At 40.6% G+C, this 17,910-nt stretch overlaps 3 protein-coding genes across 5 annotated transcripts; 1 reads left to right on the plus strand and 2 right to left on the minus strand.

Annotated features, from left to right (window-relative positions):
- The first annotated feature begins 190 nt into the window (after nucleotides 1-190).
- Nucleotides 191-10,190, plus strand: LOC111801682 (AAA-ATPase At3g28580-like). 3 transcript variants are annotated; one of them, XM_023685782.1, is made up of 3 exons: nucleotides 191-1,905; nucleotides 9,507-9,593; nucleotides 10,107-10,190. In XM_023685782.1, exon 1 carries the CDS (start codon nucleotides 244-246, stop codon nucleotides 1,837-1,839), a length of 1,596 nt encoding a protein of 531 aa, XP_023541550.1. In that variant the 5' UTR covers nucleotides 191-243; the 3' UTR covers nucleotides 1,840-1,905; nucleotides 9,507-9,593; nucleotides 10,107-10,190. The 3 variants fall into 3 exon arrangements, with proteins under 3 accessions (XP_023541550.1, XP_023541551.1, XP_023541549.1); XM_023685783.1 differs by lacking the exon at nucleotides 9,507-9,593 and having other exon boundaries at nucleotides 10,107-10,180; XM_023685781.1 differs by lacking the exon at nucleotides 10,107-10,190 and having other exon boundaries at nucleotides 9,507-10,031.
- Nucleotides 3,070-9,030, minus strand: LOC111801680 (HIPL1 protein-like). The gene is made up of 7 exons (XM_023685778.1): nucleotides 8,388-9,030; nucleotides 8,158-8,315; nucleotides 5,922-6,716; nucleotides 5,616-5,832; nucleotides 4,172-4,350; nucleotides 3,843-4,084; nucleotides 3,070-3,750 (listed from the first exon to the last, which is right to left on the minus strand). The coding sequence occupies exons 1-7, from the start codon at nucleotides 8,476-8,478 to the stop codon at nucleotides 3,357-3,359; spliced, it is 2,076 nt and encodes a 691-aa protein (XP_023541546.1). The 5' UTR covers nucleotides 8,479-9,030; the 3' UTR covers nucleotides 3,070-3,356.
- On the minus strand, nucleotides 10,150-16,015 carry LOC111801681 (WW domain-binding protein 11-like). The gene is made up of 9 exons (XM_023685780.1): nucleotides 15,726-16,015; nucleotides 13,921-14,014; nucleotides 13,707-13,792; nucleotides 13,097-13,146; nucleotides 12,922-12,991; nucleotides 12,744-12,825; nucleotides 12,247-12,656; nucleotides 11,492-12,013; nucleotides 10,150-10,767 (listed from the first exon to the last, which is right to left on the minus strand). The coding sequence occupies exons 1-9, from the start codon at nucleotides 15,804-15,806 to the stop codon at nucleotides 10,549-10,551; spliced, it is 1,614 nt and encodes a 537-aa protein (XP_023541548.1). The 5' UTR covers nucleotides 15,807-16,015; the 3' UTR covers nucleotides 10,150-10,548.
- Between the last annotated feature and the right edge of the window lie 1,895 nt (nucleotides 16,016-17,910).

The raw sequence follows: 17,910 nt of genomic DNA on the forward strand, positions 1-17,910 counted from the left end.
TAAAAATAAAATAATAAATAGTGTGGTATGTATATATATATATACATTTGATAAAAGACTTCGACGAGTCAACAAAAAGCAGTTCCACTAATCGGAGACTGACACGTGTCACGCATTAGGTAATGACGTCGCTAATTTGTCTATAAAATTGTGGCGCGTAATGTTTTCGTTCACACTGTCCAAAATTTCCAACTCGTCGTCTTCTTCTTCCTTCTCGTTCCTCTGCTTACATACTGTAACTCCATGGATATCACTTCTACAAGGTCGAAGAAGAATGGAACCTCAAATTCCGACGACTCTGACGGCCGCGACAGCAGAGCGATAGTCAGAAGGAGGCCGCCGACGATAGCGGAGCTTTTGGCATCCACAAGCTCTACACTCGCGACGATCATGTTCACGTGGACGATCATCCGCCAGTACTGTCCTCACAACCTCCGCCAATATCTCCATAGATATTTAAACAAGTTCATCGATTACATCTATCCTAATCCGTACGTTCGAATCGCAATCTACGAATTCCTTGGGGAACGCCTCAATCGAAGCAAAGCCTTCGCAGCGGTTGAATCTTATCTGAGCACTAAACTTTCAGATGATGCGAAAAGACTCAAAGCCGAGGTCGGGGATAACAAGAACAATTTCTCACTGAATATAGACGAGTACGAAAAAATTACCGATGAATATGAAAACGCCGAATTCTGGTGGACTTTGAGCAAAATCACTGGATCGGCAAAGAAATCTACCTCTCTGTATCCAGAGCCCGATCGGAGATACTATCAACTTAAATTTCACAAGAAGCATCGAAGCCTTGTAACTGAATCGTATTTGAAGCATGTACTGAAGGAAGGGAGAGAAATCAAAGTGAATCGAAGGCAGAGGAAGCTGTACACTAATGGAACTGGAAATCGATGGACGATTCACCGGCAAACGACGATGTGGAGCGAAGTGTACTTCGAGCATCCTGCTAACTTTGATACAATCGCCATGGATCCAGAGAAGAAGCAAGAGATTGTAGAAGATTTACTCACATTTAGGGAAAGCAAAGATTATTACGCTCGAATCGGCAAAGCTTGGAAACGAGGCTACCTTCTGTACGGCCCGCCAGGGACGGGGAAATCGACGATGATAGCCGCCATGGCAAATTTGCTCAACTACGACGTTTACGATTTGGAATTAACGGCGGTGAAGGACAATACAGAGCTTCGGAAGCTTCTAATTGAAACGACGAGTAAATCGATAATCGTTATCGAAGACATCGATTGTTCACTGGAACTCACAGGGCAGAGGAAAATCAAGAAGGAAGGAAGCTCGAAAGACGAGGAGAAAGTGAAAGAGAAAGAGAAGCTAATTAAGGAACATTTGAAGAAAGAAGAAGAAGAAGTGAAAAGCAGAGTGACTCTGTCTGGCTTGCTGAATTTCATCGACGGAATTTGGTCGGCGTGCGGCGGAGAGAGGCTGATCGTTTTCACCACAAATCACGTGGAGAAGCTCGATCCAGCGTTGATTCGAAGTGGACGAATGGACAAACACATCGAGCTCTCTTACTGCACCTTTGAAGCCTTCAAAGTACTGTCTAAGAACTACTTGAACATCGAAACACATGAGCTTTTTGAGGAGATTCAAGACCTTATCAAAGGAGCAAAAATCACGCCGGCGGATGTTGCAGAGAATCTCATGCCGAAATCCCGGCAAGAAGTCGCTGAGAATTCGCTTCGTAGGTTGATTCGTAGCCTGGAAGAGCTGAAGCGCGCGGCGGAGATTGAGTCAACAAAGGAAGAGAAACGGGCAGAAAAATCAGAAGAGTCTCCAAAATCAATAGCTGTTCTTGAAAGTGTGGACTGATTGGTCAGGATTTTGGCTTGCGGAGCAAGGCAAGAAAATGGTGATGAGCAATGAAGAAGGAAAATGGTTAGATCTTTCTTCTTCAATCTATCTATATGTTTATTTGGTTAAGTTTGGGATTTAGTGTCTTATGATATAAATATGTTAAGAAATATAGCTTCGAGATGCATTTAGTCACTTGCTTGTGAGATTATATACATGATTGTCAACGTGCCTTGCTCAATACCGACATGTTAGTATACGTTAATCTAAGATTATCAATTTAGAAGGTTTAGTAACATGAACTGATTGACCTGAAATTGACGTGGAGAGAACTTCGAGCATCGTACAAAAATGACAGAACTTTATTTGAACAATGGATCAAACCAACCCATTGGCATTGTCTCAATTAGATTTGAATGAGTATCTCATATTTAACTATCATAGTGTCTAATAAAGTTTCATCGAACTTTATTTAACCACCTTGTACTTGCTTGTCAAACCGTTCATAATAGCCTTGGAAAAAAGTAGTTTCATTTTCTTCCAAAAACTTCATCAATTGTAATCTTTGGGCTTCCGGGAGCTTTCCACATCCTCACCCAAGCCACCGCAGCTAGCAAATATTCTCATCTTTGAACTTCCAAGAGGTTTCCACATTCTCGCCCAAGCCATCGTAGCTAGCAAATATTGTCCTCATTGGGCTTCCGAGAGGTTTCCACATTCTCGCCCAAGCCACCGCAGCTAGCAGATATTCTCATCTTTAGACTTCCAAGAGATCTCCACATTCTCGCCCAAGCCACCGCAGCTAGCAGATATTCTCATCTTTAGACTTCCAAGAGGTTTCCACATTCTCGCCCAAGCCAAGCCACCGTAGCTAGCAAATATTGTACTCTATGGGCTTCCGAGAGGTTTCCACATCCTCGCCCAAGTCATCACTGCCAGCAGATATTGTTCTCTTTAGGCTTCCGAGAGGCTTTCACATCCTTGCCCAAGCCACCGCAACTAGCAGTCATTGTCCTCTTTAGACTTCCTCTCAAGATTTTAAAATGAGTTCACCAGGGAAAGGATACCACACTCAGATAAGAAATGTTTTGTTCCCCTCTCTCACCGATGTGGGATCTTACAACTATGCTTCACACCGTTCATTCTTACGCGTAGATCCCAACTTATATATGATATGGGAGAACAAAGAAGTGGCAAAGATATGGTAATATTGAAAATTTTAAACCTCTATGGACTAAAAACAAGTTGTAAACCATAACAATGCACAAAGTACTTCTTATTGGAGCAAATCTTGAGGGTGATTCTCTTATGATATGGATGCCTTATACATTATACATTCTATAGGTTCCACAACAACAATTAACAGCTTCACCAAAAACAAATCCTGTCCCAAAATCTCAACCAGAAAACTATCTCACACAACAACTAAGTTATGATAAACTCAAATCAGTGGAAGAAACCAAAGAAAGAAGAAGAAAAAGAGCAGATTTCTTCCCATTAGTACATACCAGTGCCCTTCCATATCAACCATGTAGTCAGCCACAAGTGAAAAGCAGCAGCAGTAGGAGCACCAGGCAGCTCCATGAGTTCGTTGACCGACTTGCTTGAGACGGAGGCGACGGCGTTGGACTTGAGCTTCCAACTGTTGTTGTTACGTTTTCCAACGAGCAAGTGTATTTACAACGACTTGGCGGGACAAACCTGTAGACTCCGCTGCTGGTTAGAATGTAAATGTCCTTGTCATTGTCCTCACCAAATGAAAAGACATAGCCCAAAGCTGGAAGAGGGCTTCCTGGAGTTGAACTACAAGGTATGGGAGAATCAGGAGCACAACTGAAAGGAATATCATTTGTGGTAAAGTTCCCACTGTTCTTTGGGGTTTCAGTTCCTGTCCAAATAGCAGAAGCATACAAATCTGCATACAAGTACCTGCTCAATAAGAACACATTGAGCCTATGAATACTTGCATTGTCCTGAACAATGTCATTTCAGAGACTATGAATGCATATAAACATACATACCTTCCGTACAAACACGGATCGGTGTTAGACCGATAGAAATAACCCCCTGTTATCGATGCCGAACCTGTGTTCTTGTTTATGGAAGAATGGTTGTAGCCCATCACAGGAAAGATTGGATTTATGGCATCTATAGGTGTGGATTCTTTAGGGGATGAATTTGGAACAAACAAAAGAGGACCCTCATAAACACTCCAGCCATAGTTTCCACCCTTTGAGATGATGTTCACCTCTTCGAATCGATCCTGTAAGAACAGGTATAGCAATTATTTGAAGTGTTGTTCAAAATGAGTAGCATTATGAACATTCTAATGTAAGTGGGATGTTCAAACCTGCCCAACATCTGCACACATGAAGTAGGAAGGTCTTTCTGAATCGAAACTGCAGCGCCAGGGATTTCTCAATCCGTAAGCCCATATCTCTGGCAGTGCACCTTGATCTTCTACAAATGGGTTGTCTTTAGGAATAGAATAGTTTCCCCATAGATCAAGTTTATTAATGTCTTCTGAACCTGTACATACAAAAATGAGAACAGTGTGAGGGGAATCACGTGTTTGAATGTATCGGAGAACCGTCAATGATATGATATTGTCCACTTTGAGTATAAGCTCCCGTGGCTTTGCTTTTGGTTTCCTCAAAAGGCCTCGTACCAATAGAGATGTATTCCTTACTTGTAAACCCATGATCATCCCATTAATTAGCCAATGTGGAACTCCCTCCCAACAATATTCAACAATCCTCCCCTCGAACAAAGTACACCATAGAGCCTCTCTAAGGCCTATGTAGCCCTCGACCAGCCTCCCCTTACTCGAGGCTCGACTCCTTTCTTTGGAAGCCTCGAACAAAGTACACCCTTTGTTCGACACTTACTTCGAGGCTAGCAATTTCTTTGTTCGACACTTGAGGATTCTATTGACATGGCTAAGTTAAAGGGCATGACTCTGATACCATGTTAAGAATCACGGACCTCCACAATAGTATGATATTGTCCACTTTGAGTATAAGCTCTCATGGATTTGCTTTAGGATTCTCCAAAAAGACCTCGTACCAATGGAGATGTATTTCATACTTATAAACTCATGACCATCCCCTTAGTTAGCCAATGTGAGACACTCTCCCAACAACCCTTAACAATCCTCCCCTCGAATAAAGTACACTATAGAGCCACCCCTGAGGCCTATGTAGCTCTCAAACAGTCTCCCTTTAATCGAGGCTCAACTCCTTTCTTTGGAGCCCTTGAACGAAGTACACCCTTTGTTCGACACTTAAGTCACTTTTCACTCCACTTCGAGGTTAGCAATTTCTTTGTTCGACACTTGAGAATTCTATTGACATGGCTAAGTTAAAGGACATGGCTCTGATACCATGTTAAGAATCACGGACCTCCACAATAGTATGATATTGTCCACTTTGAGCATAAGCTCTTATGGATTTGCTTTAGGATTCTCCAAAAAGACCTCGTACCAATGAAGATGTATTTCATACTTATAAACTCATGACCATCCCCTTAATTAGCCAATGTGAGACACTCTCCCAACAACCCTCAACAATCCTCCCCTCGAATAAAGTACACTATAGAGCCACCCCTGAGGCCTATGTAGCCCTCAAAGAGTCTCCCCTTAATCGAGGCTCGACTCTTTTCTTTGGAGACTTCAAACAAAGGACACCCTTTGGCTAGCAATTCCTTTGTTCGACACTACATGACTAAATTAAAAGGCATGACTCTGATACCATGTTATGAATCACGGACCTCCACAATGATATATTATGACTTACTTGGAATGTTATTGATATCAAGCCTCATAATCTTTCCAAGCAACGACTTCTTGTTCTGGGAAAAGTTGTAAGGATCACCACCTTGACCGCCGCCATCGCCCATCATGAAGTAAAGGTACCCATCTTCCCCAAAGAGTATCTGTCCTGCATGACGAGAGGTAAAAGGAAGACCAATTGTGATTATTCTTCTCACTTCTGTTGGTTTTGCAGTTGTTGCCTGAAAATAAGAATTGATATTCCATTTGATCCCACAAGCTTAAACCCAGAAAGCATTCAAAAATAAGCTAAGTGTTTAGAGATTTATACCAATGAAGGCTGGGATGCACTGCCATTTACAGTGTACTCTGCAACAACACTTTGATGCTGACACGGTTGGGATCCGCTATCAGATGGTAGTTTAGAAGGATCACAATTAACGTCAGAATTACAAGAACATCTTCCAGAACACCCTGGCCACTTAACTTTGTCACAATTGAAAGAAGCAAAAAACCTTCCATTTTGTGCAAAATTTGGATGAAATGCAAGCCCCATCATGCCAAATTGAGTATCTAAGTTAACTACATCGGTTAAATCTACGAACGGTTTCGATTCGTCGAGCCCCAACACTCCTCCTGACCCCATCTTGGGAATAGTTGCTAACCAAACCTTGCCTGCTTGGTTAGAGAAGAATGCACGATTAGATCCATCAGGATGAGCCACCATGTTCAGGTAAGATCCATTTCCAATTTTCTCAAGACATAGGCCATGTGGAGGGCTAGGAAGTTTGGTATTGTTAAGGGAAACAGGTTCACCAACAAAGCAGACTGATTCTTCAGTGGATGCTCCTCCAAATGCATTGCAAAAGTCGGTTTTCGACAGCCAGAGATCCGAGAGCTTGCTAGTACTCGAGTTAGTCGGTACTCCTGCTCGACCCTGTAAAGAAGGGGCAAAGGGGGAGTTGACAATGGTGATATTTTGGCATGTATCCCATACTGTAGAGCAGAAGTCAGTGGCTGCTTGGTTGGATTGTGGTGAATTTTCTGAAGTTGAGTTGCAAAGAAGAGGAACTGATCTAGGCGTGGAATTGACTATATATAGATCTCCAGAAAATGGATCACACCTCTGTAGATATGATAAGGAAGACAAATTTGGATTAAGGTTAGAGATACAGATACCACAAGTAATAAGTATCCAAGATGATCATCAAACAAGTCCAATCAGTCTATCATATAAACTAATGTCCATATCAGGTTATTACGCTAAGGTGAATCCTTACTGTAAACAAACGTAGAAATACTAGAATGTGTGATCCTACGTCGGTTGGAGAGGGGAACGAAGCATTCCTTATAAGGCTGGGGAAACCTCTCTCTAACAGATGCGTTTTAAAACAATGAGGCTAACGGCGACACGTAACGAGCCAAAACAGACAATATCTACTAGTAGTGCACTTGAGCTATTACAAATGGTATTAGAGCCGGTCCCAAGTGATGTGCCAGCGAGGACACTGGGTCCCCAAGAGGGGTGGATTGTGAGATCCCATATCGATTGAAGAGGAGAATGAAGCATTCCATATAAGAGTGTGGAAACATCTTCCTAGTAGACGCGTTTTAAAACCGTGAGGCTAACGGCGTTATGTAACGAGCCAAAGTGGACAATATCTACTAGTGGTGGGCTTGAGCTGTTACAAATGGTATCAGAGCCAGTCACTAGGCGGTGTGCTAGCGAGGACGCTGGTTCCCCAAGGAGGGTGGATTGTGAGATCCCACATCGGTTGGATAAGGGAACAAAGCATTCTTTATAAGGGTGTGGAAACCTCTCCCTAATTAGATGCATTTTAAAATCGTGAGGCTGACGGCGATACGTAACGAACCAAAGCGGACAATATCTACTAGTGGTGGGCTTGGACTGTTACAAATAGTATCAGAGCCAGTCACCGGGCGATATCCTAGCAAGGACGCTGAGTCCCCAAGAAGGGTGGATTGTGAGATCCTACACCGGTTGGATAAGGGAACGAAGTATTCCTTATAAGGATGTGAAAGCCTCTCTCTAGAGACACGTTTTAAAACAGTGAGGCTAACGGTGATACGTAACGAGCCAAAGCGGACAATATCTACTACCGGTGGGCTTGAGTTGTTACAAATGGTATCAAAGCCAGTCACTAGGAGGTGTGCCATCGAGGACGTTGGTTCCCTAAGGGAGGTGGACTATGAGATCCCACATCGGTTGGATAAGGAAACGAAGCATTCCTTATAAAGATGTGAAAGCCTCTCCCTAGCAGACACGTTTTAAAACAGTGAGGCTGACAATGATACGTAACGAGTCAAAGTGGACAATATCTACTAGCGGTGGGTTTGGGTTGTTACAAGTGGTATCAGAGCCAGTCACTGGGCGGTGTGCCAGCAAGGACACAGTAAAAGATAGCAGAAACCAACTTCTCTTTAGAAATCATCTAGTTACTATCACATCATGACATAGTTCCTACAGAACCTCCACAAAAGCATAAGGCAAACAGGCTACACACTAAGCATTAATATATATTGCTTTAGGGATCAACAAGGCTTACCGCACAGACAATGGATTTAACAAGGGAAGAACAAGCAGGATCAGAAATGTTCATCCCTTGAAATTGTCTCTGTATATTGCCATCTTGTGTAGAGTTGCAGCAAACACTCCCCTTATAAGGACAAAACTCCAATGTAGAGTTCAAAGTAGAGGGCGCCGCTACAGAGAAAAAGGGTTTTCAGTAGAATAAGTAAACATTAAACCAAGTAAAAGAGAAGAACAAGAACCTACTTGAATCAGAGCACAAGGGAAGTGAAACTGTAGGATGAACAAGCAGCAGATGCCCACAGAGGAAGAGGATGAACCCAATGAAACGCCCCATAGCCCAAATAGATGAAGAACAGAGAGAGCTAGAGAGAGAGAGGAAAGAGATGTTCTTCAGTCCATCCCTTGGGATAAGCTCAGGAAAACCAGGGCATACGGTAGAGAGATTGTAAATAGTCTAAAAGGGCTGTCAGTCAGCATTTCAAGCTAAAAGAAAAGACAACATGGTGGCCATGACTGACTTCAAAATCTCATACCCTTAGACTTTGTTTAGTCCCATTTTGAAAACCCACTGTCTGTGTCTTTGGATCCCCTTCAAGATCTCGACATGTTTCCTTCGAATCATATGAATATTATAGGTCAAATATATCAGAGCTTCTTTTATTAATGGATATTGAAAACCTGTTTCGTTGACTTTACTTGCATTTGCTGTCGGATTGAATACGGTTGTTGAGAAACCCACTGGTTCTGAGAAAGAAATTCAAGTCGGATAAGGCTACCCGTTGAATGGAATTCGTCGCCATAGCTCCAATCAATGGTTTCCGAACCTAACTCCACCAAAAAGTGAACCGAAAGGACAAAAGTTTCAAATTTTAGAGGAACCCACTTGGATTTATTAATGGGAAAACAAGAATTGTAATGATGGGTTGGAAGTGGCGAAAGGGAAAAGTTGAAATCAAAATGGGTAGGAGCATGAGCGACCCACGATGTGTACAAAGGACAGGGACGTAGTCAACGCGAGCTGATGACTCGCACTTATTAAGAATTTCTTGTTGAAGACCAACAATTGCAATGATCTATTCTCATCAGGATGAAATTTTAAAGATTACTCGGGCCTGTCGGCCAAAGCTATAGACTCGTTGAATACATCAGTGCAGCGCGTGTATGACCCATAACATCTAAGGGTATCACAGCGTGTTATTACCTCAAACTTCCTTGGTCTAAGCGGTCATAATCCCTCTAGGATCGTTTTCTTCATTGGTTTCGCTAACACCAATTCTAGTTTGTGTTTCTCATTTATACAGCACGTTTTAGTAGAATTATTGTGATTGTTATTCATAATTTGTCCACATGCACTTGTTTCAGGTTAAACAAAAGAATCCAAAATTTATATATTCTATGCCATTTGGAAGGTTTGAGAGGTGACCCAACAATTTTTTATTCATCACTAAGGTTAGTGGTCTTTACTTTTTTCTTTTGGTGAAAGTCCAAGTAAGATCGTGATGATGAGCTAATGATGATTCGTTCATGCTGTAGGCAAGTTGAAAGGGTAAGTTAATTCTAGCCAATTATATTAGGGGTAGGATTATCTAGCCAAGTCACATTAATGAACATGTTGTAAAGTCTATTAGCTTGACACCCCTCGATCTAAACACTGACGTACGTGTTAAACATGTTGGACATAAAAAGTGATATAAGACTTGGGTCCACCTGGTCTAGTCATAGACTCGAGAGTAAAAACATGTTGATGACAAAAACACCACACCAAGTATGCTCCTTGCACGTTAGTTCAACACCTCGACTGTCGACTTGTGTGGAACGTGTGAGTTTTTCATTTTTCTTTGAGTGATCGAAGAAAAGAATCCGAAAAAAAAATATTGATTCGAAAAGAATTCACTCACATGTATCAAATCTGGAAAATAAATTCTCTAATTTTTATCTGAACTGAATTGTTTATCTTAACAGATAGATTTAAGAGAGAAATCCAGAGCTGCTTCAATTGCTTCAATGAAATAACGAGGCTAAGCTTCCTTGACAACGATCAGTAGCAAGCCCCAGAAAGTAAGGGTAAGATTAGGTTGGCATCTATTCGAAATAGAATCTGATGAACAATTTCCAATTTTTCCAAAGTATAAGACTGTCTACATGACACAATACAAGGCCTAAGTTAATGCCCCTATCAAGAAATGCAGCAGTACCACTAATGCAGGTATATGTTACCCTCATATGATGCGGCAAAGCAAACCTTGAAGAGACAGAGGCAATGATGATCCCCAAATCTGCCCCCAGTTCGGTTTCTTTAGAGCTCGAGGACAGTTCGACCATCTTTAGAGTGAACCGATTCAAGTAAGTTCGTACAAGCCATTTGTTTCTCCTCCTTTCTTCCAATATAAACTGATTCAACGTCTCATCCATCAAGAGCGCCGAGGGCTTTCATGTCCTCCAAAAATGCCATATATGAGTCGTCAATACTCTGTTTCTTAGGGGCTGATGAGGAGCTGACCAACTCCGGTTTCCCTACAATAGAAGCTGTGGGAATGGATGGTGCTGCTGCAGTTGATGGAGAAGGCTTCGGTTTCGCTTTCGGTGCTGCGATCTCTCTTCTTACTCTCACTGATGCCGGAACCTGAATAAGTGACATGGTATTAAGTTTGCAAGATACTCCTGAGGTTAGAGCAGATTAAGATAAATTGTATAGTGAAGCTTTCTAATTCCCAAATGCTATGGACCAAAGCTACATGTTGGTTTAGGTAGAACTGCTTAGACAAACACATCTCAACGTATAAATTTCATGTATAGTAACAACATCATAAATTTATCCTTACCTCCATATTCAGGTAGCTTGAACACTTGTCGAGGGCGGAACTGCCCGAAAATTCCTTTTTCGGGCGTGAAAGCATGAATTGCCCTTGACCAGCCCCCAATTCACTCCCTTTTTGTGATACATTTCAAAACATGTACCTTCTTCTAAATGCTCTTCGCTAATAATGAAGTTATTAAAGAAATTTTACTTGAGTTGGGTTGAAATCAAAGATTCAAGCTACGAAAGCAGACAACCAAATTATAAATCTAATCAGTTTAGTTTAAGTAGGTGGCTAATTATAAGTTATAGTTATCTTCTTGTAATATATTTCCTTGTCATCTTTAGCAAATAGTATCCATTCCCTGAGAGCTTGCCAGCAGCCATATACAACAGCTGCCAGCTTGGAATATTTTATATTAAACTCGCTAATGAAGGGAAAGTTTGTGGAACTAAGCGATGGCAATGGTGTACCCTAGCATTCCTAGTATCAATGACAGCACATTTTTAGAGTCAAATTGCACCAGACAAGCATATTAAGACATCTTACCATTGCTGTAAGTTCTGGAGTATGCTGAGCTAGTGGACGCTTAACAACAGTCGACGCAGCAGATTTAACATACGAGGGCTTTTGAGGGACAGGTGGCATATGTAGGTTATGGTCATCCTCATGAAAAGTGGGAGGAGGGCCAGGAGGAAGAGGTGGTCTCATCATGGGTGGAGGTCCAAGGGGAGGCCCAAATGGAGGCCTTGCCATTAACGGGACCATCATTCCGGGCGGGAGCGGGAGTCCAGGTTGAGATAATGTTGACCGCATATCTGGCGGAGGTGGAGGTGGGGGAAATCGAGAAATTCCAGGGGGTAATACATCGGGATGCAAGGTTGGTATCAATGAAGGCCCAGGTACTGGAGGAGGTCTTGGAGGTGGAGGAGGAGGAACCAGTTTAGAAACGTCTTTAGCCACTGAAGAATTATTTGTCTCCTCATCACCTGATACGCCTTCAGAATGATCGTTTGCAGACTTTAGTGGCATCCCAGGTGGGGGAGGAGGTGGCGGGAGAGTAGTCGGCACCTAAATGAAGGAGACCAATAAGAATGTTAGCTTGCAAACAGTTATTATAGATAAGTACTTACAGCTTATGTAACTAAAGATATACAACATGCATATAGCTTTTTTTCTACGCACAGACAGGTCAAGTAAAGAACCAGGACCCAGGCTAGTTAACTTATCTCACATGGTGTAGTGAGTGAACCTCAGCCACTTTCAGTTCCATTCCATGTGAAGAAGTTAAACAAAGAGATTACCTGTGCTGGCCCCTTGGAGGTTGAATCGTCCAAAAATGCAGGCCGACTTCTATCCTTTTCACCTTCGCTGGATCCAGGAGGGTGCATCATAGTCGACTGCTGCAAAGATGGAGGCAGCATAAAGGGAGGGCGACCAGAAACTTGTTCCCTTGGTGGAGGTCCAGGAGGTGGTGGAGGCAACGATTGTAAACCTATGTTTGATGTTACAGGCTTAGGTGGCAACGGAGGAGGAGGAGGTAGAGGTAAAGAATCAGGTGGAGCTGAACCATCAGCAGAGCCCATGTTAGCAGATTCTGGCAAAGGAGGGGGTGGGGGAGGTGGAGGTACAGCCAAGGGAACATCCTCTGGCTCCATGTTTGAGGATGATGCAACACCACTTGTAGAAGCATCAGACAGAGGAGCTCTTGGTCCTATGTATTCAGACAAAAAATTCAGTGAAACATCAACGCCCCGTAAATTTCTGCTTTCCTGCAAGATCGAAGTGGAAGTTAACTTACCGATTGATGATTTAAACATTGGAGGCTTCCCAGGTGGTGGAGCTCCAGTGGGATTTAGTGTGGGGTGGTAGTAAACAGAGTCCTGAAATGGCAGAAAAGTATCAAATTGAAATCCAGGAACGCAACGCAACGCAAGGAATGATATAAATGTCCAGATAATCAATTAGAGTTTGCTCACTTCAGGATTCGGATGTTTCGCTCTCTCTTCTTCCTCTTCAGCTGTTCGTCTTCTTGGAGGTCCCAAATGACTGACCAAGACAAAAAAAACAGTGCTTGAATATAAACCATAGTATTTTTCGGATTTAACAGCATGAAGAGCAAAAGCAGTTTAAGTGTAAGATAGCCTTTCATACCTGAACATAACTGGGACCTCACCCTTTTCCTTCATCTTCTCTTCATATTCCTGTCCAAGAGAGAATAGCAAGATGATTGTTGGGATCAAAGCTTGCTGTCAATGTGCAAACTAAAGGAAAACCACGAAGTTGAATATATTGGATGCTTAGCTTGCATAGTGGTTGTAACATACCCATAGAGCGCAAGTACAAGACCATAGGTGGAACAGAAAAAAACTTACGTAAAGTTAACATGAATGTGTGTGTTTCGATAAATAATCATATCATTACAGGGGATCAGTTCTCACTCTCCATAACAGTTATGTCTTAAATCTTAGTAACAAAATGTGAGATCCCACATCGATTGGAGAGAGGAACGAGTGTTAGTGAGGACGCTGAGCCCTGAAAGGGGGTGGATTGTGAGATCCCACATCGATTGGAGAGGGGAACGAAGCATTCTTTATAAGAGTGTGGAAACCTCTCTCTAGCAGACACGTTTTAAAAACCTTGAGGGGAATCTCGAAAGGGAAAGCCCAAAGAGAACAATATCTGCTAGCGGTAGGCTTGGGCTGTTACACAAAATAACTTTTATGGATAAAATCTCTCGAGAAGTTATTAGATGCAAAATTACCTTCCTCTTCTTTAATACAAGATTAAGAGTATCTTCCAACTGCCTTTTCTTGTGCTTTCTAGCTTTATCGAGTGCACCATCGGCCTCTGCATAAAAACCAAAGAGATAAACATCTTGACGTTGATCACGAGGAACCAAGATAAGAAAATAGGCCTCTCAAATCAACAAAGAAACCTGAAGAAAGTTAATAGAGTTCATAAAAATTGCAACTTACTCATTATTTCCAACTTTTGAATTTGCTCCTTGATTGTATCAGGATCTTTCTTCAAAATTCCCACCTCCCTTACCTTTTTCCTCTCTTTCTTATTCTGGTACGCATGCATTAACAATTGTTATTAGAGGTTATTTATTTGAATCCAATCATGGACAATCACATCACAAAAACACTAATAACAAAAAAAAAAAGCAAACTGTAAGGGGATTTACATGGTTCATAAAAAGATTTAGTTTTTGCTCTTATGCACCAATAACTTCAACCTCCAAAGTTTTAAATTCCATAAATGCACAAAGCTTAAATTTAATGTCATGATACCAAGAATCTTTCCAAAACCTGATCTTACTATTACTTACTACCATATGAGTCTAATACCAAGTTAAATAAGTCCAAGAGGAACTATGTGAGATCCCACATTGGAGGATGCTAGGTCTAGAAGAGGGTGGATTGTGAGATCCCAAATCAGTTGGAGAAGGAAACGAAACATTCTTTCTAAGAGTGTGGAAACCTCTCCCTAGCATACACGTTTTAAAACTGGGAGGCTGACTGCGATATGTAACGGGTCAAAGTAGACAATATTTACTAGCGGTGGGCTTGGGTTGTTACAAATGGTATTAGAGTTAGGTACCGAGCGGTGTGCCAGAGAGGACGCTGAGCCCCGAAGGGGGGTGGATTGTGAGATCCCACATCGATTGGAGAGGAGAACGAGTGTCAGCGAGAACACTAGGCCTCGAAACGAGGTGGATTGTGAGATCCCACATCGGTTGGAGAGGGGTACGAAACATTTCTTTCTAAGAGTGTGGAAACCTCTCCCTAGCATACAAGTTTTAAAACTGTGAGGCTGACTGCAATATGTAACGGGTCAAAGTGGACAATATTTACTAGAGGTGGGCTTGTGTTGTTACAAATGGTATTAGAGCTAGGTACCGAGTGGTGTGCCAGAGAGGACGTTGAGCCCCGAAGGGGGATGGATTGTGAGATCCCACATCGATTGGAGAGGGGAACGAGTGTCAACGAGGATGCTGGGCCCCGAAGGGGTGGATTGTGAGATCCCACATCGGTTGGAGAGGTGAACGAAACATTCTTTATAAGAGTGTAGAAACCTCTCCCTAACATATACGTAACGGGGCAAAGCGGACAATATCTACTAGTGGAGTGGGATGGGCTTGGACCGTTAAAAACTACTTCAAAATTGATTTCTAGTTGTCAACCATCAATCAGTGACAATATCTAGGCCCTGCAACTCCAAGAACATACCGACAATGTTCCAATGAATGAGAAGGCAATCTCCTTCTTTACATACTCCTTACCACAAGAAAACCCCAATAAACTTCTCAATTTCATTATCAATAATGAAATATCCCTTCTCAAAGGAAATGTAAATGGAGTAAGAACATCAGAGATAGCAACTTTGATCCAGTTTCGCTACATTAAAAGTAAACTTTCTGCAACACAAGAAGATTCTCTATTCAGTCCCAATCTTCCAAAATGCAACAGTTTTGGGACAATAACAGAAGAATCTTGTGATATCTCACTTATCTAAAACCCTCAATCTAAATGCAGGCACAATCCTTCAGAAATGGATTGGCAAATCCCTAAATACATCCAACCGAGCTACTGTATCCAATCAATTTCAATTGCTAGCAAAAAGAGAAGGCGATAAACAGAAATCACAGCACCAACACAAAAAGATGAACACAAACAAGGATTGAAGGAAGAAGGCAGCAATGAGATGAATTGGTGGAACTAAGGAGTTCACTGAGGAGCGAAAACTTCCAAAATTAATGGTCTGAGAAGCAATTTACCCGTTTCAATTCCTTCTTGCGAAGCTCCTTTCGATAAGCATCCGTAGGGTTCATCACCTTACCTCCTTTGGTCGTCTTCATCTTCCCCTTCCTCTTTCTCTCGCAAACTTTATCCCTTCAATTCTTCTTCTTCTTCTTCTTCTTAAAATTGTTGCAGCTACCGTTCTTCTTCTTCGGAGACGAAAAATCTCGAGGCGGAAACCGGAAATTTGGGCGGCAGAGAGAGAGAGAGAGAGAGGCTGAGACAGGGCGACAATGGAAGCTCGCTCTCTTTTTCCTCTGAACCCCGAAATGCGTCTTATTAGACATGAACGACGCATCGTCTTCAGATGTAAGTCCGCGACATGTCGTTCTAATATGTGTGGATAAAGAATGGAGAAAATCCAATTTTTAGCATTAAAAAAAAGCCTTAATTTTACTAATTAGATTAAAAAAATCAAGAATTTACACGAAATTAAATTATTATTTAAAAAAAAAACTCAAGAATTTAAATAAATATTATATTCTAGTACCTTTTTTTTTAATCTAATATTAATATTAATATATATATATATATATATATATATATATATATATGTATATATAGTATAGTTATCTATAGCCCATTAGCCCATTATATGGGTTTCCTTCTGGGCCATTTCTCTTATTGGGCCTCTAGATTTTCTGGGCTCAACAATGGCCAATTTAATCTACACATCGGTTAGAGAAGGGAACAAAACATTTATTATAAGGTTGTGGGAGCATCTTCCTGATAGACACGTTTTAAAATCATGAGGCAGATGACGATACATAACACGTAAAACGAACAATATCTGCTAGCGGTGGACTTGGATTATTACAAATGGTGTTAAAGCTAGATGTGGGGCAGTGTGTCAACGAGGATGTTGGGCACCCAATAGGGGTGGATTGTGAAATCTCACATCGGTTGGAGGAACAAAACATTTCTTATAAGGATGTGGAAGCTTCTCCCTAACAGATGTGGTTTAAAACAGTGAGGCTGATGGTGATACGTAACATGCTAAAGCTAACAATCTCTGTTAATGGTGGACTTGGGCCGTTACAAATAGTATGAAAGCCAAACATCGGGCGTTGTGGCAGTAAGGATGCTAGGTTCTTAAGAGAGTGGACTGTGAGATGCCATACGTAACATGCTATAAAGCTAACAATCTCTACTAACGGTGGACTTGGGCTGTTATAAATAACATCAAAGCCAAACTTCGGGCGTTGTGGCAGTAAGGATGCTAGGTTCTCAAGGGAGTGGACTATGGGATCCCACATCTGCGATAGCAAGGTCCAGGGGAGGATTATGAGATTCTACATCTGNTTTTTTTTTTTTTTTTTTTTTTTTTTTTTTTTTTTTCCTTCCAACCACAGTCTTCCTTATAAACAAAATTTAATATATATATTTTTTATTTATTAAAAACACTATATTTTAAATAAAATAATTATTTTATTTTATTTTTTAAAAAATAAGCTTGACCGACTTAATGTTAAGACATATATATTACGGACTAAAACATCAGATATTCAAATCTCTCCATCACACTTAATCTTTTAAAATAATAATTTAAACAAATAAAATAAAAACAAGATGCAAATATATTTTTTATTTTTTAAAAAACTAATATAAATATAGCTCAAATTTTAATTTAAAAAATTATATAAAAAAATGTTATTTTTTTACAATAAAGTAGTTTTATAACAAAATAATAATAATAATAATAAATATTTATATTTTTTTAAAATATAAATTATAGCATAAAAAATTAAAAAAAAAACATTATTTTAAAGAGGTTGAAAAAAAAAGAAATTCTTCGCTATATTTGTTGACTTTGAGTTTGCAATCATACAAAAATTTCAACTAAATTGGCTTAACGATCAAGAAATTACGAAGCTTCATTATCTTTTTCTCGTTCCATTGACCAATATAAAAGTCTTCTCGGTCTCCTGTCTTAATATGCTCGATAGTTTAGACTGTTTCTATCGTGACCTGTTTGATAATAATTTTATTTTTTAAAAATTAATTAATTAAATTTTTATAAATAAAATTAAATAATTTTTTATTTTCAAATAATTATCTTATATATAATTAAGATAAAAATAGTTTAATTAATTAATTAATTAATATATAATGGACCAACCTACACATTGGAGTTTTATTAATTAATATAATTATTAATTTAAA

This window comes from Cucurbita pepo, chromosome LG09 (assembly GCF_002806865.2).
Source record: "Cucurbita pepo subsp. pepo cultivar mu-cu-16 chromosome LG09, ASM280686v2, whole genome shotgun sequence".
Lineage (NCBI taxonomy): Eukaryota > Viridiplantae > Streptophyta > Magnoliopsida > Cucurbitales > Cucurbitaceae > Cucurbita > Cucurbita pepo.